Below are 23184 nucleotides of genomic sequence, written 5' to 3'. Positions count from 1 at the left end.
TAGATACTCTGCAGGAATAATTGACTGGACCCAGATGGAGTTAGACAATTTGGACAGAAAAACAAGGAAGCTTATGACAATGAATCATGCCTTACACCCTAAAAGTGATGTTGACCGATTATATTTACCAAGAGCAGAGGGTGGTCGAGGACTCCTACAAGTAAAGCAGACTGTGGAAGAAGAAAAATGCAGCTTGAATGATTACATCCAGAAAAGTGAAGAACCAATGATTAAGGAAGTAAATAAAGGAGGCCTTTTAAAGACAACTAAAACAAAAGCAGAATATAAGAAAGAAGTAATTGAGCAGCGAGCTGAAAATTGGAAACACAAAGCTCTGCATGGCCAATACTTGAAAAGTATTGAAGGCAAAGCTGACCAGAAACTAACTTGGAACTGGTTAAGATCAGGAGTACTGAAAAAAGAAACAGAAAGCTTTATTTTGGTAGCTCAAGAACAAGCCCTAGCCACAAACTGCATGAAGGCAAAAATTCAACATGTTACCACCAACAGCAAATGCCGCCTCTGCAATGAGAAAGATGAGACAGTCGACCACCTGATCAGTGGGTGCAGCAAAATTTCACAAATTGACTACCTCCAACGCCATGACCGCGTTGCTAAGATCATTCACTGGAAATTGTGCCAGAAGTTTGGATTTGAGTACAGCAAAAACCACTGGGAACATCAGGTTGAGAAAGTTTTAGAGAATGAGAAACTCAAGATCTTGTGGGACTTTAGGATTCAGACTGACAGGCACTTGGTCCACAACACACCTGACATAACAAGAGTTGAAAAGAAAAAAGTATGGTTCATTGACATTGCAATACCTGGTGATGCACGGATTGAAGATAAGCAGCAAGCAAAAATCACAAAGTACCGGGACTTGCACATTGAAGTTGAGCGACTGTGGAAAAAGAAGTCGTGTGTTGTCCCGATTGCAATTGGAGCCCTCGGATCAATACCCAAAGGGCTACCCCGCTATTTAGAAATCCTAAATTTGCCGGACTTGAACATTTTGACTCTACAAAAAACCACCTTACTCGGAACAGCTTACATCCTCCGACGATACCTTAACAGTTCCTAGGTCCTTAGTTAGGACTCGAGCTGCTGAGCTATTAACCAGCCTCAAAGGCTGTGAATCTCACTAAAGATTAACCAATAAATAATAATAATATATTAATCATTTAAATCATCGTCTTCTTTTAAAGACCCCATAATTCCTTGCAGAGTGGAGTCTGGGCAACTGAATGGAGCTGAGTGTTTTAATGGCCGGATGCCTTTCTTATCACCAATGAGGAGTTTTGTTCAGCAGCTATATTCTCATTGCGCCCAGAGAGAGAGAAATATCTGCCTCTACCTACCTCACATTAATCATTTTAATGACCGTTCACAATTATGGTTACCGTTACAGTGACTGACAACCCTTTTTCACACTTAGTGACCGTTGCAGCAGCATCCGCGTGAGTCACACGATCCAAATTCGGGCACTTGGCAACGGGTTCATAATTAGGACGGTCGCAGTGTCAGGCGATTTCCCCCTTCTGCGGCCTTCGGACGAGCCAAGTCAGAAGAGGAAGCCAAGAATCGCTTAACAACCTCGTCGCTAACTGAACAAAACTGCGGTCGTTGGCTTAAACAACCGCTGTGGCAAGAGAGGTCGTAAAACGAGGCAAGAGTGAACAAATTCACTTCACGAAGGTCTCGCTTAGTAACAGAAACATTGGGCTCAATTGTGGTCGTAAGTCGAGGACTACCTGTACCTTGGGGGGGGGAAGGGGTCAACTGCTCCTGCCTCTGGAGGGTTGATCTTCTCAGCTCTTGCAAAAGTTGCTTCTCTGTGTAGACAAATCCATTCAGTTGGCGCTGCACACAGACCCAAGAATCTCCTGCAGTGTTTTTCGACAACTTGAAGACGGGTGGACTTCAACTCCCAGAATCCCCCAGGCAAGCATGCTGGGAGAAGGGGCGGGGTTAGGGCGGGACTTCCTTTTTCTTTTGCCCATTGGGTTCCTTGAAATACAGGAAGTCCTTAAACTTCACTATTCACTTAGGGACGGTTCAAAGTTACAATGACACTGAAAAATGTGACTTAGGATAAGTCCTCGCACTTATGACCGTCAGAGCTTTTCCAGCAATTTGGCTGTTTAGCAACATGTCCTGGGATCACATGGTCACTATTTGCAACCCAGCCATTTCTCAATGAGCGAAGTCAATAAGAGAAGGTGGATACATGATGCCTCGCTTAACGACCGTGGCAAAAAAGGTTGTAAAATCAGGTCATGCGATGCGTCATTTAATGACTGCTCTGCTTAACAAAGAATTTTTCGGTACCGGTGTTCGAGGCAGCCTGATTTGCACCCGTGACAGTCAGATGATTTAATGAGCCTGGTGGGCTTGCGGCCTTAATTTTACGACTCTGGGAATGACCCCAGGAAGTGAAACTGACCACAAAGGGTGCAAAAATGATGAAAACAGAACAGAACGGGAAATGAAAATGGCGGTGTTCGCCACCCATGGCAACTGTTAAGACGAGTGGGGAACAATGGGCCTTTTGTGACTCATGGACTTCAACTCCCAGAATTCCCGAGCCAACATGGGGAACGGTGGCCCCTTTATGACTCGTGGACTTCAACTCCCAGAATTCCTGAGCCAACATGGGGAACGGTGGCCCCTTTATGACTCGTGGACTTCAACTCCCAGAATTCCTGAGCCAGCTGGCTCAGGAATTCTGGGAGTTGAAGTCCACAAGTCATAAAAGGGACCATCATACCCCACCTGTTTTAAGAAGTCTGGACTTCAAGTCCCAGAATTCCCCAGCCAGTTTTCACAAACTTCCTGACTATAAGGGGGGGGCAGTGCCCCCCCCAGGGACAATCTATAACACAAGGGCCACCCGGGATACTTGTCACCCCCCCCCCCCAAAAAAAACTCTTGCAATCCTGAGGTCCCCAGTTCTGATCATACTGGAGCCAGCCCATTACAGTCGTAAAACAGGTCAATCGTGTCACCAATCGGATTTCCCTCCCCTTTTTGAGGCTGTTGTTAAGCGAACGTCATGGTCGTTAAGCGAACCAATGCTTCGTTATGCAGTATTACTGAAAAATGGAAGCGGCAGCTAGTTTTAGACAAAATTGTTGTAAAACGTGACAGGACCGCAAGCGGTAAATGCGACTCTTGTCCAATGCCTGGAGTGTGTGTCACATGACGACAAAGGCACACATACCCCCGAAACCGTTGGAAGTTCGGGTCTGGGTTAAGTCCCCCTTTTTTGAAGTCGGTCGTAACTTTGAACGGTCAGTAAGTGAGCGGTCGTTAAGTCGAGGGCCGCCTGTTTTTTTGAAAGAGAAAAACACACACACACCCTCCCCATTTGCACAATTTCAAACTTCGGAACGGACACTCACGAAGTCAACGGTTAGTAGAAAAGTTTTTATTTTTATTTATTTTTTTTTGTCCAGAAAATTACCAATTTTGCAGAGGGGGCGGGAGGGGGAAAAAAAGCAAGAATCTCAAACGCTCAACGAAAGAATGTCGCTGTGACAGCCTTGTTTCGCTTCCTTCTTCCCTCCATCGCCGGGAGGTGGGTTGACTACCATCCCGCTGCTGCATCAAAGCCTCTCAGCCCCCCCCTCCCGCCCTCTGAACCCCCCCCCCCCCCACTAGCGGGAAAGAAGCAAAAAGAACCAGGAAAAAAAATCTGGAATTTTTTTTTTTTTTTTTTTAAACATGCTATGCAGGACTCAAAAGAAAACTCAGAGCCGAAACCAGGCTTACAACCCCCCCCCGAGTTAAAAACAAGGTCAGTGTGAGAGTTTTGGGGGGCTCGGACGCCCCTCCCGCTCCCCACGAGTGGAAGTGAAGACACACAACGCAGCAAAGTCAAGAAACCTATAGTTTTTTTCCAACATAAATAAATCCCAACCGGATACAACAGAGAACCAAGCTTGGCCCATGGGGGAAAAATGGGGGGATGGGGGGGGGTTCCAGCAGGAATTGGGGTAACAAGCCCCTCCCTCCCTAAAACAGGTACAGGTTGTGCGGGTTTATTAGGAAATCTACGCAATCGTTTTACAAGGTTGGCTGTTTTTTTTTTTTTTTTTTCCTTTCTTGAAAGGGTTAAGAAACAGGCAGAAAAGAACAGTCGGAAGAATCGTCTCCAAAAGCAGGACCACCGAGAGGGGGCGCTGAATTAAGACACCCCCCCTCATGGCCGCCTCTATAAAAATCTTGAGTTTTCCTTTGGCAACTGGGCAGGTCAGCCGTTCCCTCCCCTCACCCCCAAGGACTCTCGAGTGTTCTGCCCTGCCGCCCCAAAATGTCCAGATTTCCCAACAAATCGTCGTCACCCTGCCGTCGCGCCCCAACTCCTCTCCGGCCGGACAGGAGCCCCTTCAGTTCTCTTCGTCGCTGTCGTCTGGACTGATGGCCGGGCTGGTGAGGCTGTAGGTCGGCGACGTGGGGCTGTAGCCGGGAGAGGTCGGGGAGTAGGTGGAGCCTTTGGGGGAGGTGGGCGAGTAGGTGGGCGAGGTCGGGCTGTACTTGGGGGAGGTGGGCGAGTAGGTGGGCGAAGTCGGGCTGTACTTGGGCGACGTCGGGGTGTAGACGGGCGACGTCGGCGAGTAGGTGGGGCTCGTCGGGCTGTATTTCGGCGTGGTCGGGCTGTAGGTGGGCGAAGTCGGGCTGTACTTGGGGCTGGTCGGGCTGTACTTGGGGCTAGTTGGGGTGTATTCTGGAGAGCTGGGGCTGTAGGACGGGCTGGTCGGGGTGTACTTGGGGCTGGTCGGGCTGTAGCTGGGCGAGCTGGGGCTGTAACTAGGCGACGACGGGGTGTAAGTGGGGGACTGTGGGGTGTAGCGGGGGCTGGAGGGGGAGTAGCTGGGCGAGGTGGGACTGTAGGAAGGGCTGGTCGGGGAGTAACTGGGAGATGTCGGGCTGTAGTTTGGAGACGTCGGGGTGTAATTAGGAGAAGTCGGGCTGTAGCTGGGCGAAGTCGGGCTGTAGCTCGGAGAAGTTGGGGTGTAGTTTGGAGAGGTTGGGCTGTAATTAGGGCTGGTGGGGCTGTAGCTAGGGGAGGTTGGGCTGTAGCTGGGAGAAGTCGGGCTGTAGCTGGGCGACGTTGGGCTGTAGCTAGGACTGGTTGGGCTGTAGCTGGGCGATGTCGGGCTGTAGCTAGGACTGGTTGGGCTGTAGCTGGGCGACGTTGGGCTGTAGCTGGGTGACGTTGGGCTGTAGCTGGGGCTGGTTGGAGAATAACTAGGCGACGTCGGGCTGTAGCTGGGGCTGGTCGGGCTGTAGCTGGGCGACGTTGGGCTGTAGCTGGGTGACGTCGGAGAGTAACTCGGGGAGGTGGGGCTGTAGCTGGGGCTGGTGGGGCTGTAATTCGGACTAGTTGGAGAGTACGAAGGAGAGGTAGGGCTGTAGGAAGGAGAGGTGGGGCTGTAGCTGGGGCTTTGCGGGGTGTACACCCCGGGCGAGCGTGGCTCGTAGGCGGGAGAGGTTGGGGAGTAGCTGGGAGACATGGCGCCCCCTGGAAAAGCAGAAGGAAAGCGACGTTAAGCCAGGATTCCACATCTTGAGGACGGCATCGGGAAGGAGAGCGGGACTGGGGTAGCCACGTACCTGGAGACGGAATATAAGGGCTGGAAGGTCCCGGAGAGCCGGGGGAGCCTGGGGTGGGCGACCAGGCAGGGGAATACCCGGGGCTGTAACCGCTGGCATCGGAAGCCGCACTGGGGGAGAAACTGGCGGCCCCGGGGGTCATTCCGCTCCCTGCAAAGAGGAGGGAAGAAAAGATGCAGTTGAGAGAGAAACCAGCCCCCTCATTTCCCTCTCATTTCTTTATTCCTTCCTTCCTCTCCCTTTTTCTCCTCCCTCCCTCCCTCTCCCCTTCCTTCCTTCCCCCTCTCTTCCCTTCCTTTTCTTTCTCCCTTCCCCTTTAATGAAAACCGCCCGCATTCTTCTTCTCCCTTTGCTCTGAACATCCTACAATGCTGATGTTGGCAGCCGGGAAGCCCCCTAGGGCCGACCCACCTCGGGCGAAACGGGGGTGGGGTGGGGGCTGCATATTTGAAGTGCCCTGTAGATGAAGTGCTGCTCTCAAACTTCAACACCCACAATGGAATTCTCCGCTGAGGAAGCCAAGATTTTTTTTTTAAAAAAAAACAACTCGGCGTGCCGAGTTTCGCCGAACCCGTTTTTTTTATTACAAACGGACCTACAGAAATCAGAGAAATTTCCCCCCCCCCCCCGAGGCGTATTTCCGTAATAAAAAAGAAGTTGGGATTTGGGATCAGGTTCTCCCTGGATCCAATCGATTCTGCCCTTGATTGTTTTTACAGAGCCCATCTGTAACAAACCACCATCGACGTAAACCGCTAAGCCAGGAAGGAGCAGTTTCTCTGCTGGAGGCCCGATACTTACCCACACTGGGTGACCAGGCGCCGTAGGCTGGCGTGGCACCTTGGTTCCACGGGGTTGTGGCCGGGGACACCCCGCCCATGGGGCTGGGCGCAGAGCCGAAGAACATGCCGGTAGCTGTAAGGGAAGGAAAGGAGGAGGGTGAGCTGGACCAGCGTATCCCCTGAGGAAGATGCTCGAGCGGTAAATAGGTTGGGTGCCAAAGATGCATCTCGGCTGGCCCCACATTTGTCTTCCAGATGTGGGGTGGAGGACAACCTGGGCCTTCCCTAAACCAGGGCCCTCCACCTGGGTCAAACCTGATGCTGAGAAACAGATTACAGTTAGTCCTCGACTTACAACAGTTCATTTAGTGACCATTTGAAGTTACAACGGCGCTGAAAAAAAGTGAGTTAGGACCGTTTTTGAGTTACAACCGTTGCAGCGTGTTCCTGTGATCAAAATTCAGACACCTGGCAACTGACTCTTATTTACGACGGCTGGGGTCACGTGATCCCCTTTTTTGCGACCTTCCGACAAGCAAAGTCAAGGGGGGGGGAAGCCGGATTCACTTAAGCACCCTGTGGCTAATTTAAACCACTGCAGTGATTCACTTAACAAATGTGGCAAGGAAGGTCGTAAAAGGGGACTTAACAAAAATGTCTCATTTAACAGCAGCAACGTTGGGCTCAATTGTGGTCGTAGGTTCGAGGACTGCCTCTGTACGGGTCAAGCCCGATTTGCAACCATTCGTTTAGTGGCCATTCCAAGTTCCACAGCTGCTGGGAAAAAAAGTGATTTTATGACCTGCTCTCGCACTTATGACCGTGGCAGCAATCCCTACGCTCACATGGTCAAAACATTTGTGGCCTTCCCAGCCGGCTTCCAACAAGCAACGTCCATGAGATTCGATTCAACAACCATGGGATTCACTTAACAACAGTGAATCATTTGGTTAATGTCTGGGGCAAAAAGGACTATCAAATTGGATGTAACTCACTTAACAACCGCTTTGCTTAACAACGGAAATTCTGGTTGTAGATTGAGGACTACCTGGATGGCTAGGGAATTCTCGGGAGTTGAAAGTGGGAACTCAATTCTCCCACCCACCCACCCACAATCCGAATGATAGGATTCCCAGCTCTTGCAATACGTGGGTGCCCCCTCCAGCCCCTCTCCTCCTCTTTCCCGGACCCCCAAGAGAGGCAACCAAGACTTACGGCCCCCGACGCCCAGCCCGGTGATGTTGGTGGGAATCTCCATGCCAAATTTGCATTTTTCAGCGTCCAAAAGCAGGTCGAAGCAACCGGTGCCCGCAGGGGCCAGCTGCCCCAGCATGATGTTCTCCGAGACCCCTTTCATGGGGTCGCTCTCGCCGTGGGCGGCCGCCTCCATCAAGACATCGACCTGGGGAAGGCAAGAAGAGCCCCGCGGGTGGGCTTTGAGCCATGGGAGCATGCCGGACCAAAACTCCCTTCCTCGGTCCCAGCTCGCAAATTTTTGGAGAGCAACTGTCGCAGTTGGGAGGGAAGGGTCAAACGAGGAATTAGCCTGGACTCACTATATCACAGTAGAAACACAAGAGGGCTAAATCTCAACCCTGTCGAATACCCTTAGAGGAGGGGTGTCGAATTCGATTTCATTGAGGGCCACGTCAGGGTTGTGTTTGACCTGGCTGGAGGGGTGGCATGACAGGCGTGGGCAGAGTGGATGTGGGTAACTCGACGTCGCTCGTGTCGGGGGCACCTGTGGTGGCCAAATGCTAAGGCAGGACTTCCCACAGACCCTCCCTCACTCTTCCATGATAATCTCCTTCCTTCCTTCTTTTTCCTCCCCTCTTCCTTCTGCTTTCTTCTCCCTTCTCCTTTCCTCCCTTCTATCTATCTATCTATCTATCTATCTATCTATCTATCTATCTATCTATTTATTGGTTCGATTTATATATGCCGCCCTTCTCTGGAGAATCAAGGCGGCTTACAATGCGTTAAGCAATAGCCTTCATACTTTTTGTATATACCTGCTTAGTAGGGCTTTCGGCCCCCCCTAAGCGGTGTCCTTTTTTATACAAAGTCAGTTTATTGCCCCCACAAACCGGGTCCTCATTTTACCTACCTCAGAAGGATGGAAGGCTGAGTCAACCTTGAGCCTGGTGAGATTTGAACTCGCAGTAATTGTAGGCAGCTGGCAGCTAAGTGCTACTTAACAGCACTTTAGTCCGCTGCACCACCAAGGCTTTTTCTCCCCCCTTTCTCCTTTCCTGTCCCTTCTTGCATGCTCAAATGCAAAAGGAGAAATGTTTCTCCTTGTTTGAATTTGTTTTTGCCCGCAAAAATGGAGCTCGGGGATGGGGGGGGGCATGCGGGCAGTCCCCTGAGCTCCGTTTTTGCTGGCAGAGGGCTGCAGGAGGCCCGAAAATGGAACCCGGGAAGGCTGCCCGCTCCGTTTTCGCTGGCAAGAGGCACCGCGGGCCACTCCTTTGCTGTTTTCAGGGCCTAAGCACCCCGCGGTACGGATACGGCCCCGCGGGCCTTGAAAGTTTGACACCCCCTGTCTTAGAGCCTTCTCTGGTCTTTCCAGGCAGGAGATGCGACTCTGGGATGATTCCTGTATCGTAGGCAGAAAGCAATAAAGTAGAGGGTTCGAACTCTACGCAGGCGGATCTGGTCATTCAAACTCACCGTCTCTTCGAAGGAGCATTTCATGAGCGGCCCCGTGTCCTGGCGGTTGACGCCGTGACGCGTGATGGCCATCAAGTGCCCGCGGCAGGTCATGGTGTCGCAGAGCAGGGCCAAGTGGCGGTAGTTGACGTAGGAGCCGTCGAAGGAGATGACGTGGTACAGCTCCCGTTCCAGGGCCTTCCTCACCGCCTCAATTCCCAGCACCTGTTTTAACGAGGGAAGACGGATTTTCAGGGTCGCCTGGCGCTCTACAGGAAAACACCCCCATTATCCCAACCCCAAGGAAACGCCTTGCCCGCTCGGGGCTCACCGTGAAAATCTCCACGATGTCGTTGGAGGTGGTGCGCACGGGGTCCACGTCTTTCTCGCTCAGCACGCGCATGAGGCTCACGCCGTCCGTTTCCAGGATCCACTCCTGGAGGGCTTTGAACTCGCCGTCTTCCGTGATTATGATTTTCTTCTTGTTGTCGGTCTGGGGCAGGTGCATGTACACCTGAGGGAGGAGGAGAAGGCGGCTGGTGAATTAACAAGGCCAGCAACCCTGGTGGGATGGGGGAAAAGATAGGGATTTTGGGGGGGAAGGGGAAGCCGCCGTTAGGAGAGGCCTCCCGCCCTCACCTTGCTGATTTGCTCAATGCCTTGAAGGGTCATGTCCGTCAGCATGTTGGATTCGATGCAGCGCAGGAAAACGTCGTCGTCCATCTTGTCCACCACCTCTTCCTCCTAAGCCACCAGAGAAGAAAGGCCGTTTTCTCATGGACTACACATCCAGTACAAGAAGGCAGGGGGGGGGGGGTCTCCAACTTTGGCAATTCTGGGAGTCGAAGTCCACAAGTCGTATAGTTGCCAAGGTGGAAGGCCCCTGGTGTAAGGGCTGCGACAACCCCAGTGTAGGGCAGAAGACCAGCAGAGCGCATCCATGAACCCCAATTAGCACGTGGACAGACTCAACCACAGTTTCAGCTGTGTAACTGACAGTATCCCAGACCGAGCCAAGTCCAAACACACTAGGGAATTCATGGAACTGGGACAAATTAGCCATCAACAGGCACACAGGGATAAACCAGGTTTACACATCATTCCAAAGAGACAATAAAATCTACAGCATGTAATGTAAGAACTGTAACGGTCACTCTGTAGGACAATCAGGCAGAAGGTTAGCAAAGCACATCCATGAACACCAACTAGAAGACACAACGAAGACACTCGCACAACGCACATGGGCAGACTCCACCATAATTTCTACTGTGAGCATGCTAGACCAAACAAAATCCAAAAACCCCTAGGGAATTCCTGGAACTCAGACAAATCAGCCATCAACAGACACACAGGGATAAACCACGTTTACACACCATTCAAAAGAGACAATAAAGTCTACAGCATGTAATGTAAGGACTGTAACAGCCACACTGTAGGACAAATCAGGCAGAAGATTAGCAAAGCACATTCATGTACACCAGTTGGAGGACACAATGAAGACACCACACATAGACAACCTGGAAACCTGGTTCCAGACTATGTAGGTCTGTTGGCACTGCCATGGACAGTGGAATCAAGGCTGCCTTTGACTCAAGACCATCTGCCCCAAGATGACCTGGAAGTCACGAATGCCCACCCACCCATCTGAAATGTGTGAGCTGGCCAAGGCTACTCTGAGGAGGTATCTGCTTCCTTCAGCCTGGCAATCGTACCCGCTTCCCGTCAACTCCAATCCCCAGAGGTTTAATGATAAGAGGACTGCCTTCCCCACCTCCTGCATCTTGTTCTCGTCGCTGTTCATGATTCGAATGCGCAGCACCAGCTTCTCAGCGTTGTCGTCGTTGAAGATGCAGTTGAGGTCATCTCCAAAGCCTACGGGAGGAGAAGGGTTGTTCATGGGCTGCCGGTTGACCAGGGGAGGCAAAGGACAGAGCGAACTCCGGCCATCCACCCAACCCCATCTCACCGGCATTGATCTTCTCGGCGATCTGTTCCATGGTGAGCTTTCGGTCCGTCATGTGTTTGCGGTCTAACTCCACCCTCAGCAGCCAAGGGGAGATGCGGGTGACGTCGAAGTCGGGCATCTCATAGTAAACGTTCACCCATTCCTGGTCCTCAGCCACCACAGTGTTCTGAGGGTTGGGGTCGTAGTAGATGGCCGTGTTGGCCGTCACCTTGCGAAGGGTGGTATGCTCCAAGCGGCAAAGGATGTCCTGGGATGGAGACACGGGAAGACGGTGAGGCTGGAGAGTCAAACCTTGGAAGCTACTTTCTTGGGGAGGTCTACAACGGACGTGTGGCCACCCATTTCCAGTTGGCTCTCAAGAGATCATCATCATCTTCTTCTTTTAATGACTCCATAATCCCTTGCAGGGTGGAATCCGGGCAACTAAATGGAGCCGAGTGTTTACTGGCCGGATGCCTTTCCAGTCACCAATGCGGAGTTTATTCCACCCCCACCCCCCAGAAGATATATTCTCATTGTGGCCACAGAGAAATATCTGCCTCTACCTAGGATCGAACTCACAGCTTGCTGATTGTGAGGCGAGAGCTTCATCTTGATGGAGGGAGAAAATGTGGAGGGCCCAACCCACCATCTTCAGGCTAAGAGTTGGGAGAGAGACCTCCAGGATGGGGGTGCAGGAACCTTCTGAGATTCCCTCATACTCCACAGCCAAGGCCAACTTCACTCCCATCCCTTCTTCCCTCTCCTCACCTTGGCCCTCTCAGCGTCCCGGGCGGACTGTCCCAGGAGGAAGACGGTCAGAGAAGGGGTCTTGGGTTTTTTGGAAATGTTGATCAGTTCCTTCAGCCGAGGCACCCCCAGGGTCACGTTTTTGGCAGAGACCCCAGCATAGTGGAAAGTGTTGAGGGTCATCTGGGTGGCAGGTTCTCCCAGGGACTGGGCGGCCAAGGCCCCCACCATCTCACCAGGATGGGCCTGTGGAAAACACATGACAGCTAGGAATATCGCCTGGACTTTAGACCAAACATTGACGGCTCGTTGGTTTGGAAAGTCAAAAGGAGGGCTGTGAAAATATCTACAGACCCCTCGCATCCTGGACATAAATTGTTTCAACTTCTACCCTCAAAACGACGTTAATAGTATAGGGCATTGCACACCAGAACAACTAGACACAGGGACAGGTTTTTCCTCCGAACGCCTTCCCTCTGCTAAACAACGAATTCCCACAACGCTGTCAAACCCTTTACTAAGACTGCATTCCTATTCTTCTTCTCATCCTGTTTAAGAGGACTGGACAACCACTTGTCTGAAACTATTCTGACATTACCTATGTATCTAGAATAGGATAGGGTCTTCTCCCTGAGCAGGGGGTTGGACTAGAAGATCTCCAAGGTCCCAGCTCTATTTTGATCGATTTAAAACCAACATCAGGCCATCTTGGAGGAGCTGAACTACTTAAAAATGGAGGAGAATAGCTTCCTAACCCCTTGTGGATTCAATTACAGGAAAGGGAGCAAGAAAAGCCAAGAGAAATGATGAATCTCGGCCTCGTCCCAAGGAGATTCCGGCCGTCTTCTGACCCGTTTTAAAAGCCAGGGCAAAATTTTCCACCCTTAAAAGCAACTCAAGAATTGTTTATTTCCCATCCTGAAAAACCCGAGCTGGGGCAGAGCAAGGAATCCTGGGCCATTTTTGGGGGTCCCAGTGGGCCCACTCCTTGGCTAGGCTAGGCTCACCCCCACCCCCCCAAGGGAGAGGTTTTGCCTCCCCTCCCTTCCTCCCCCACTGTTTCCACAGCTGCTCAAATTGGAAAGAAGAACGTGCAAAAAAAAAAAGGGGGGAAGTTTATAGACTTTCAAGGCAGAACTTAAAAGTAGATCCCGGGAACTGAAAACAGCTGGGTTTCACTTCTTCCTACTGCCTTTTTTTGATGGACAGGTGAGTTTCCTTTTCTTGTGTGTGTGTGTATGTGTGTGTGTCTTGGTCTGTAACTCACAATAGCCTGGTTGAACTTGGATTCGATTTCTCCCAGCAGCCAGTCGAAGGCTTCTCCGCTCAGCCGGAATTCCTCAATCATACGACGGCTGCAGAGGGTGGAACGTAGGTGGATGTTGAACAGCAAGGTAGCGTTTTCCTGGGCCTGCTTGCTCAGTGGGTCGTCGCCATTCACAATCACCAGTTTCTTGCTCAGCTCCTTCACGCCTGGGAAGGAAGGAAGGAAGGAAGATGACAGATTTTTTTTTTTTTAAATTATTTAGAAAATTTAAAATACAGTCAGTCCTCGACTTACAACCGTTCGTTTAGTGACCAAAGTTACAACGGCACTGGGGAAAAAAAAGTGATCTAGGACCGTTTTTCGCACTTAACGACTGTGGGCACGTGATCAAAATTCGGGCGCTTGGCAAAGCGACTCGTATTTATGACGGTTGCCGCATCCCGGGGTCAGGTGATCCCGTTTTGCGACCTTCTTGACAAACAAAAGACTATGGGGAAAGCCAGATTCGCTGAAGGACCGTGTTAACAACTGCCGTGATTTGCTTAACAACGGTGGCAGGAAAGGTCGTAAAACGGAGCAAAGCTCACTGAAGAAATATTTCCCTTAACAACAGAAACTTTGGGGCTCAATTGAGGCCGTAAGACGAGGGACAGCTGTAGAGCCGCCACCTCCCTCACAGCGGCTCTAGGCAGCTTACAGATGATTAAAAACACAAAGTAGAGACCATAAAAAATAAGTAAAAAAATAAAGTAAAGCAATAATAAAATTATAACCCACCCACCCCCTCGGTGACAACACACACTCAAATTGGCCATTTCAAGGCCTCCATCCCAACTCTGGCTTCTCCAGGTTTCAGGGCCTTACAAAAGAGTGCTAGAGCGGTGGCCAGTCTTAACTCCTGCAGGGTTGTTGTTCCAAAGGGAGGGAGCCACCACAGAAAAGGCCCTTCTTCTGGGTCCCGCCCAGTGGTGGGCTGCTAACAACCGGTTTGCCGGAAAATGGGAGCAAGGTGGCACATCACCATGCGTGCAGCATCGAAAAACCGGTGATTATATAGGATGTGATGGGGCGGGAGGGCGGGGCCAGATGCTGGAAACTACTGGTTCGCCCGAATTGGCAGCAGCCCACCACTCCTTAGGGGAAGAGATCCGCAACATTCCTTGCCTCCCCTGCTCTAGTGGGTCGGATGGATTCCCACGAGGAGCAAAACCCAGCTGCTCCTGCCCCCCCTTCTTCTGAGGTGCCCAACCTGAATGATCTGCCAGCTCAGAAAAACCAGAGATGCCCCCCCTCACTGGTTTCCCAGGGTCCAAAACTCCTCCTTTTTCGGCCAAGGGAAGTGTTGCTTTCTTCTCCCCCCCCCAACTCACCTTCCACCACCTTGATGGGGTGCAGGTCGGAGGGGAGACGCGTATTGATGTGGAAAATTTTCTGGGCGTTCCAGATCATACGCAGCAGGTTGCAGGGGAGGACGACCTGCAAGGGGAGGGAAAGGAACGCAGGTTAATATCGCTTTTCTAAAGCCTTGGTAAGGACCACCCTTGTTGGAATCCTGCATCCAGTTTGGGTCCCCACGTTACCAAAAAAAAAAAAAAAAAAGACGTCGAGACTCTGGAAAAAGTGCAGAGAGAGGAGCAACTACCGTGTTTCCCAGAGATGGGTTTCAGCAGGTTCTGACCGAACTGGTAGCGGAAATTTTGAATAGTTCGGAGATCCGGTAGTAAAAATTCTGACTGGCCCCGCCCCCATCTATTCTCTGCCTCCCGAGTCCCAGCTGATCGGGAGGAAATGGGGATTTTGCAGTAACCTTCCCCTGCCACGCCCACCAAGCCACGCCCACATAAGCGGTAGTAAAAAAAATTTGAAACCCACCACCGGTGTTTCCCCAAAAATATGACCTACCCCGGAAGTAAGTCCTAGCTTGATTTTTTTACACATGCACCCAAAATAAGCCCTAATTAAGACCCCGCCCACTCCAGGGTGCATGAGTAAAAATTAAGCTAGGGTGGGGATGAGGGAAGAGGGTGGAGCTGCCCTACTAACCTTCCGACAGTTGCATCCAGATGTTACACACACCCCCAACATCTGCCTTGCCGGACCATTTCTTCTGCATCCAGCATGGCTTTCCTGAAGGCCCCTGCAGCCGATAACAGAGCTCCGGATCGATTCAGAACTGTGATCGGCTGCAGAGGCCTTCAGGTTAAGCCTTGCCGGCCTTAGAAGAAGTTCCTGAAGGCCTCCGACAGTGAAAAGGACGCCTAGGGGTGATGCACACACACCGAAAATAAGACCTGGTGCCTTTTTTTTTTGATGGCCAAAAAAGAAAAAAAAGAAATGCATATAAGACAGGGTCTTATTTTTGGGGAAACACAGTAGGATGATTAAGGGGCTGGAGGCTAAAACATACAAAGAACGGTTGCGGGAATTGTGGGTGTCTAGTTTAACGAAAAGGAGGACTAGGAGCCTTGGTGGCGCAGCAGACTAACGTGCTGTTAAGTAGCACTTTATCTGCCAGCTGCCTGCAATTACTGCAAGTTCGAATCTCACCAGGCTCAAGGTTGACTCAGCCTTCCATCCTTTCGAGGTAGGTAAAATGAGGACCCGGATTGTGGGGGCAATAAGCTGACTTTGTATAAAATAGAACACCGCTTAGGGGGGGCCAAAAAGCCCTACTAAGCAGGTCTATACAAAAGTATGAAGGCTATTGCTTAACGCATTGTAAGCCGCCCTGAGTCTCCGGAGAAGGGCGGCATATAAATCGAACCAATAAATAAATAAATAAACAAACAAACAAACATGATAGCGGTCTTCCGACCAAAAGTAGAAAGAGTGACTAAGTTGATAAAAGGCTTGGAGACAAAGAAAAAGAAAAGAAAGGAAAAAAAACTAGTTGCAGGAATTTTGGTATGGCTAGAACAACTCAGGGTGACACGATAACCAAAATTCCAATATTTGAAGGGCTGCCCCAAAGAAGAGGGGGTCTGCCTATTTTCAAAGGGGTCAGCCTGTTGTCCAAAGCACCCGAAGGCAGGACAAGAAGCAACGGATGGAAACTAATCAAGGAGAGAAGCAATTTAGAAATAAAGGAAAAATTTCCTGACAGTGAGGACCATGAACCAGTGGAACTGCCTGCCTCCAGAAATTGTGGGTTGCTCCATCACTGGAGGCTTTTTAAGAAGAGACTGGACTACCATTTACCTGAAATGGCAGAGGTATCTCCTGCTTGAGCAGAGGGTTGTACTAGAAGGCTTCCAAGGTCCCTTCCAACTGTTATTCTGATAACACCTGTCCCCTAGCATCCCGTGGACCAAGGTAACGTCCACAGGTGCCTCTTTCTGTGACGCATTCCATAGAAACCCCAAATGGCACAGAGAAACGGACTTGTTCCTCAGTCGTGTGAATGGGGGGAGGCCAGCAAGGAGCCTGGCCATCCACGCACTCTCTTCTGCCAATCAAGGGGAATGTGGTAAAAAGAGGGAGCCCTGGGGATGTAGGCGCCGCAGGAGTGGAGCTGGGGCAGGTGAGCGGCCACAGCCTCACCTTGCTGTCTCCTGTGGGGAAGATGACCCTCAACACGTCCCGGTCCTCCCTCATCTTCTCAAACTCCCTCTCCAGCTCGTTCTGGATGTGGGCGTTGCTGAGGATGTCCTTCACCATCTCCTCCTGCAGGGTGCGGCGCAGAGCCCGCTCGTTGGTGTAATCAAACTTGAACCTGGAAAGAGGGAAGTCAAACGGAGGATGGATATATATATATATATATATATATATATATATATATATATATATATATATATATATATATATATATATATGTGTGTGTATAGTTAATATTTCGGGTTTCTTCCCGTGTAATTGTGAACATATCCCTAAATGGGTAGAAGCGACGTTTTGACAGAATCTCATCTGCCATCATCAGGCTTATGTGAAGGGACTTTGGGCGGTCAATCACCAGGAGACGGTGAGTTCTAGTCCTACTCGAGGCACCAAAGCCAACCGGGTGACTTTAGGCCAATGATCTGGAGATGGTGAATTCTAGTCCTGCCCTTAGGCATGAAAGCTGGCTTGCAAGTCTTTGGGCCAACCACCAGGAGATGGTGAGTTCTAGTCCCGCCGTAGGCGTGAAAACTGGTTTTTTTTTTTGGGGGGGGGCTTTATGCCAATCCCCCTCTCTCAGCCCCACCTCTCCTCACAGGGTTGTTGTTGGGGGAAAAAATAGGAGGAGAAAGGATAGTTGGATCTGTTCGCCACCTTGAATCTATCTATATAAAAATGGCTGTATTTGTGTGTGTTATGTTCCAGCATAACTCTGGAATGCCTTGAGCAATTTCAATCAAACTCGGTACACAGATGACTTACTCTCTGGAAAGAAATACTTTGGGGGTAAGACATCCCTAACACCCCTCGGGGTGTGTGTGTTTGTTTGTTTGTTTGTCTGTGTGTGTATGTTCCAGCATAACTCTGGAATGCCTGGGCTGCTGAAATGAAAACAAATGAACTATATCTATAGTGTCAAATCACAGTACTTTTGACAGCGATAGTGTGCATTTTGGATTCAAGTTCTGTTAAGATACAGCCTGTTGTGCCTTAAAATGGCTTCTACTGTACAGCACAGTGGAGTTGCCATTGTAACTGCTTCATAGTACTCCACAAGGGGACTCCCTCTGGTAAGGAGGATTGGGATAAATAAATACCCGGGCAACGCTAGTTATTTATAGAAATGAATCTTGAGCAGCTTTCTCCAAAAGGAAAATCAGCGCCCCTTGCAAAGAAACACAGGAGACCCCAGCAAATACAGAGTGACACCTCCCCCCCTCCCCTGGCCACCCCTCAGCTCAAAGGACTCACTTCTTCTCAAAAGCTTTGTTGGAAGGCTTGAGGGTAGCCAGATTCTGGAACTCCACGCTCTCTCCGGCCAGCCCATCCTCGCCGTAACGCAGCTGCACCACCTGGTTGATGGAGTTGCGGACGGTGGCGTCGTACTTCACCATGACCGACTCCATGGATTTGATCAGCCGACGCTGGATGTAACCTGGTAAGAAGTGGAGAAGATCAGAGTAACAGAATAAGAGAGTTGGAAGGGACCTTGGAGCTCTTCTAGTCCAACCCCCTGCTCAAGCAGGAAACCCTGTATCGTTTCAGTCAAATGGCTGTGCAGTCTTTTCTTAAAAGTCTCCAGTGATGGAGCCCCCACAACTTCTGGTGGCAAGCTGTTCCACCGGTTAATTATCCTCACTGTTAGGAAGTTTTTCCTTAATTCCAGGCTGCTTCTCTGCTTGATGAGTTTTTCCATCCGTTGCTTCTTGTCCTGCCTTCGGGTGCTTTGGAAATTGAATTGGCCCCCTCTTCTTTGTGGCAGCCCTTCAAATATTGAAGAGTCCAGGAAGGTTCTGAATTTGAGACTTGGTGTAGAGGGATTGTCTCCCTTGCCACACTTTATGACCATATGGCCGGAGAATGTCACCGAGCTATTCTTTCTGAAGCAACTCAACCCTCATTTAAACTCACCCGTTTCAGCCGTTTTGACGGCCGTGTCGATCAGCCCTTCTCGGCCTCCCATGGCGTGGAAGAAGAACTCGGTGGGGGTCAGGCCGGCCAAGTATGAATTCTCCACAAAGCCCCTGCTCTCCGGCCCGTAGTCGTCTTTGATGAAGTGGGGCAGGGTGCGATGCTTGAAGCCGAAGGGGATGCGCTTCCCCTCCACATTCTGCTGTCCCACCACGGCGATAACCTGGGGGGCAGGAAGAGAACGGCTGAGTCAGCCCAGACTTCTGGGGAACCACGCCTCCCCCAAGTCTTGAGTTGGTTTTTATATCCTGCCTTTATATTATTATTATTATTATTATTATTATTATTATTATTATTATTATTATTATTATTATTATTATTATTTCTTTTATTCATTAAACATGAAACTCAGTCAATTGAACATTTAAAGATGCGTCATAAATACCATTGATTGGTGCTAATGGTTGATGCAGGTTGCTGTCAGCATCCTGGGTATCAACCAAGTATCTTAAAATATATGATGTTCCGATTATTATTATTATTATTATTTATAAATAAGGCTTAACATATCCAGTGTTCCTTCTTCCTATTTTCCCCACAACCACCACCCTGTGAGGCGGGGGATTGTTGTTATGGGGAAAATAGGAAGAAGGAACACTGGATATGTTAAACCTTATTTATGGGTTAGACTGAGACAGAGACTGGCCCAAAGTCCCCCAGCCAGCTTTCATATCTAAGGCAAGACTAGAACTCCCAGCCGGCTTTCATGGCTAAAGTGGAACTAGAACTCCCAGTCTCCTGGTGATTGGCCCAAAGTCACCCAGCCAGCTTTCATGCCCAAGGCAGGCCTTGAACTCCCAGTCTCCTAGTGACTGCCCCAAAGTCACCCAGCTAGCTTTTCATGCCTAAAGTGGAACTAGAACTCACTGCCTCCCACTTTCTAATCTGGTGCCTTAACCCCAAACTGGCTCTCAAAATCAATTGCCTGCACAGGGACGTGAACCCTGGACCCTCAGATTAAAACTCTGATGCTTTACCGACTATTAAGCTGTCCAGAGTTATGGGAGGTGAGTCCCACCTGAGAGATGTTGATCTTGGAGCCTTTGGCCCCCGAGACCACCATGGACTTGAAGTTGTTGTACTCCGAGAGGGACTTCTGGGCAGAGGAGCCGGTCTTGTCTCGGGCGTCGTTCAGGATGCGGTTGACCTGGTTCTCAAAGGTCTGGCGCAGGGTGTTGCCAGGGGTGGGCTCCAGCTCGTTGTTGTGGGCTTTCTCGATGACCTGGAGAATGGAAGAGACGGCAAGGGTTCAAGGCAGGCCCAAGGACACAGGCCTAGCTTTTCAAGACTGACGCCTCCCTCCCTCCTTGCTTTCTTCTTCTTTCCACCTGTTTCCTTCCTTCCTCTCTCCCTTCCTTCCCCTTCCCTCCTTCCTCCCTCCCTCCTTACCATCTCCTCCCTCCTACCCTCCATCTTCTCCTTCACTTTCTCATCTCTATTCCTTCCTTCCTTCCTTCCATCCATCCCTTCCGTTCTCCCTCCCTCCCTCCCTCCCTTTCCTTTTAAAACACCCATCTCCCTTACAAAGGTAGATTTTTTTCCTCCTCCCCTTCCAACCTCAAATTTCCCCCGTGTTCCTGTCCCAACTCCTCCATATTCTGCTGCTCTCTACTGAAGATTTCCCCCACTATTCTGATTTTAACTTGCTGGGATAATTTATCCCCCTTTTAAACCACCCTGAAAAACTTTTTCAAAGTTTGTGGAAACGTGGGCCAGCCAGCTCCCTCTCGTCTCAAGCTCCAAGTACCCAAGAGAAGAGAATATCTGTAGCTCAGGGCTGAACTGAGGGGGTCCTTGGCAGTCTCTGAGCTGGGTTTGTTTTCTCGCAGACGTTTTATGACCCAACTAGGTAGCATCATCAGAAGGGACTGGGGTTTAAAACCAACACCGATGTTTCCTAGTTGGGTCACGAAATGTCTGCAAGAAAACCACCAAGCTCGGGGAGCGCCAGGAACCCCACAAAGAACAAGTGGGGTTTCCCTTGTGGGTGACCGAGCCCCAGGTCCTGGCATCCCACCCGTGTCTTATCGGCATCCCAGATCCGGGTATCTGTGCGGCTTCCTCCCTTACCTCTATCACATCCTGCTTGGCTTTCTTGATAGTGTTCTGGATGTCCTGGTAGGTCTTGGCATCAGCGATGGAGTCCCCGATACCAATGGTGTGCCCTGGGAAAGAAGAGGAAGAGAGATTTGGAAAAAAAACAAAACAACCCACCAGTCATTCGCCTCCTCCAAATGCTGTTCGCAAAAGCCACGTATCCCTAAAAAAAAGGCTAAGAGCTTTAGCCGGGCCTGGCCTAATTTTTCCCCCCCTTTTTTTTCTTTTAATACGTAAATTTTAATCTGTTTTTTAAATGATTGGAGTGTTTTAAATCTGTCTGGGCCAAATTTGTTTAATTTGGTTTTATTCTGTTTTTTTAAATTTTGTATTTATGTATTTTATTGTTTGGCTGTTCACCGCCCTGAGTCCTTCAGGAGTAGGGCGGTATATAAATGAAATAAAGACAAAGACTTGCTCACATGCTCCTGGGCCTTTCAAAAATATGTAAAGGCCTGTTCCTGCCATCTTGCTTGGGGCCTCACAGAAGAGCATGCAGCTGTGGGGGGCTGGTTAGCGCCCGGAAAGCCCTTCCCCCTGACTTTTGATTAAATGTCACTGTTAAAATTGCAACTATCCTTGCCTCTATTTTAAATTTAGTTTTTATATTGATGCATAGATAGGTACCGTGTTTCCCTGAAAATAAGACCCTGTCTTATATTTTTTTTGAACCCAGAAATAAGCGCTTGGCCTTATTTTCGGGAAGGTCTTATTATTTTGGGGCCTGTGGAACAAGATGGGGCTCCTCTTGCCGCCTTACCTGATTTCCAACTCTGCGTTTAAATATTTTCGGGGAGGACTTATTTTTGGGGGGAGGCTTGTTTTAGCACATGCACTCAAAAGCCTGATTGGGCTTATTATCAGGGGATGTCTTATTTTCGGGGAAACAGGATAGATAGATAGATAGATAGATAGATAGATAGATAGATAGATAGATAGATAAATAGATATAGATAGGAATAGAAAGATAGATAGGAATAGAAAGATAGATAGATAGATAGATAGATAGATAGATAGATAGATAGATAATAGAGAATAGGCAGGTAGGCAGGCAACAGGTAGGTAGATAGGTAGAGATTGAATTAGGTGATAGAGATTGGATGGATGGGTAGATATATAGATTGATAAATAATAAATAGATGATAGATTATAGATATAGACAGGTAGATGATAGATGGTAGAGATAATATAGATGATAGATGATGATAGATTAGACAGGTAGGTAGGCAGATAGTAGGCAGTTAGGTAGATATTGAATTAGACGATGGATATATAGAAATTGAAAGGTGATAAAGAGATTGAAATATAGACAAATAGACAGACAGCACATGGATAAAGACAGATAGACAGGTAGGTAGATGGACAGATAGATATTGAATTAGACGATAGATGGATGGATAATTTCTTTTTTGATTCTCAGCAAAATATCCCATGTGATGGGAAAACACCCGATGGCACCCCATGGCTTTGCTGACTCCCCCAAAAGCAGCCCTCTTTTCTGAGGAACCGACCTCAAGGGCCATCCACCCCTGATGCTGAGGGGGAGGGCAAAGTCCCAGCCACCCCTGCCAGCCTCACCTTCGATCAGCAGCCAGTTGTTGATGACCGTCTGGATGTTGCTGTAGAAGAGGCGGGTGACGTCGTGGCCCATCTCCAGGTAGGAGATGTGGACCAGGGAGCCGGCCGAGGTGCCCAGGGACTTCTTGCACAGGATGCCCATGATCAGCTCTCCGTTCTCCACAATGACCTGGAGATCGGGAGGAGGAAGGTGGAGTCGGTCTCGCCCTCGATCCAAAGGCTGAAGGATCTCAGGATCCCAAACTCCACCACCCAAACTAAGCCTGGGAGGAAGGGTAGGCCCCCGGGGGTCCTCCCTCATCGCTGGTGGGGCCAAACGCTTCTGTAACAGGCTGGGTGTTCTGTAGATGTGACAGAATTAGTCCAATCCCCCATCTCTTCTTGAAAGCTTCCAGTGATGAAGCTCCCACAACTTCTGAAGGCAAATTCTGTTCCATTGGTTGATTTCTCTCACTGTCAGAAAATTTCTCCTCACTTCCAGGTTGAATCTCTCCTGTCACCCATCTCCTCCCACTTATGACTGTAAGACTGTAACCTTGTATTGACTGTTTCCTAATATGAGTTGATTGCTTATTTGTACCCTATGACTATCATTAAGTGTTGTACCTGATGATTCTTGACAAATGAATCTTTTCTTTTATGTACACTGAGAGCGTAGGCACTAAGACAAATTGCATTGTGTGTCCAATCACACTTGGCCAATAAAGAATTCCATTCCATTCCATTCCATTCCATTCCATTCTTCTATTCTATTCTATTCTATTCTATTCTATTCTATTCTATTCTATTCTATTCTATTCTATTCTAGTTCAGTTTCCATCCATTATTTCTTTGTCTGGCCTTCGGGTAGTTTGGAAAATAGCTTGACCCCCTTCCTCCTCTCTGTGGCAGCCCCTCAAATATTGGAAGGCTGCTATCCTGTCTCCCCTGGT

The 23184-nt window shown here is 49.5% G+C and overlaps 1 protein-coding gene across 3 annotated transcripts in view; it reads right to left on the bottom strand.

Annotated features, from left to right (window-relative positions):
* Window positions 1-3698: 3698 nt before the first annotated feature.
* POLR2A (RNA polymerase II subunit A) overlaps window positions 3699-23184 on the bottom strand; it is a 37524-nt gene continuing 18038 nt past the window's right edge. For 2 of the 3 annotated variants that reach the window (XM_070954459.1, XM_070954461.1), the window contains 19 exons: window positions 22253-22421; window positions 20648-20742; window positions 19596-19799; window positions 18518-18740; window positions 17858-18041; window positions 16553-16724; window positions 15056-15310; window positions 14383-14488; window positions 13013-13218; window positions 11767-11991; window positions 11017-11263; window positions 10822-10922; window positions 9690-9794; window positions 9382-9564; window positions 9072-9275; window positions 7614-7800; window positions 6418-6531; window positions 5617-5766; window positions 3699-5524 (listed from right to left, as the gene is read on the bottom strand). In XM_070954459.1, the coding sequence (XP_070810560.1) occupies window positions 4389-5524; window positions 5617-5766; window positions 6418-6531; window positions 7614-7800; window positions 9072-9275; window positions 9382-9564; window positions 9690-9794; window positions 10822-10922; window positions 11017-11263; window positions 11767-11991; window positions 13013-13218; window positions 14383-14488; window positions 15056-15310; window positions 16553-16724; window positions 17858-18041; window positions 18518-18740; window positions 19596-19799; window positions 20648-20742; window positions 22253-22421 (4266 nt within the window). In that variant the 3' untranslated portion in view covers window positions 3699-4388. The remainder of the gene's footprint in view (window positions 5525-5616; window positions 5767-6417; window positions 6532-7613; window positions 7801-9071; window positions 9276-9381; window positions 9565-9689; window positions 9795-10821; window positions 10923-11016; window positions 11264-11766; window positions 11992-13012; window positions 13219-14382; window positions 14489-15055; window positions 15311-16552; window positions 16725-17857; window positions 18042-18517; window positions 18741-19595; window positions 19800-20647; window positions 20743-22252; window positions 22422-23184) is intronic. The other variant, XM_070954460.1, reaches the window with a different exon arrangement.

This window comes from Pituophis catenifer, unplaced genomic scaffold, assembly GCF_029215685.1.
Source record: "Pituophis catenifer annectens isolate HBS135680 unplaced genomic scaffold, rPitCat1.0.hap2 SCAF_15, whole genome shotgun sequence".
Classification (NCBI taxonomy): domain Eukaryota; kingdom Metazoa; phylum Chordata; class Lepidosauria; order Squamata; family Colubridae; genus Pituophis; species Pituophis catenifer.
The sequence above is the reverse complement of the archived record's forward strand: the minus strand, read 5'-3'. Positions and strand labels throughout refer to the sequence as shown.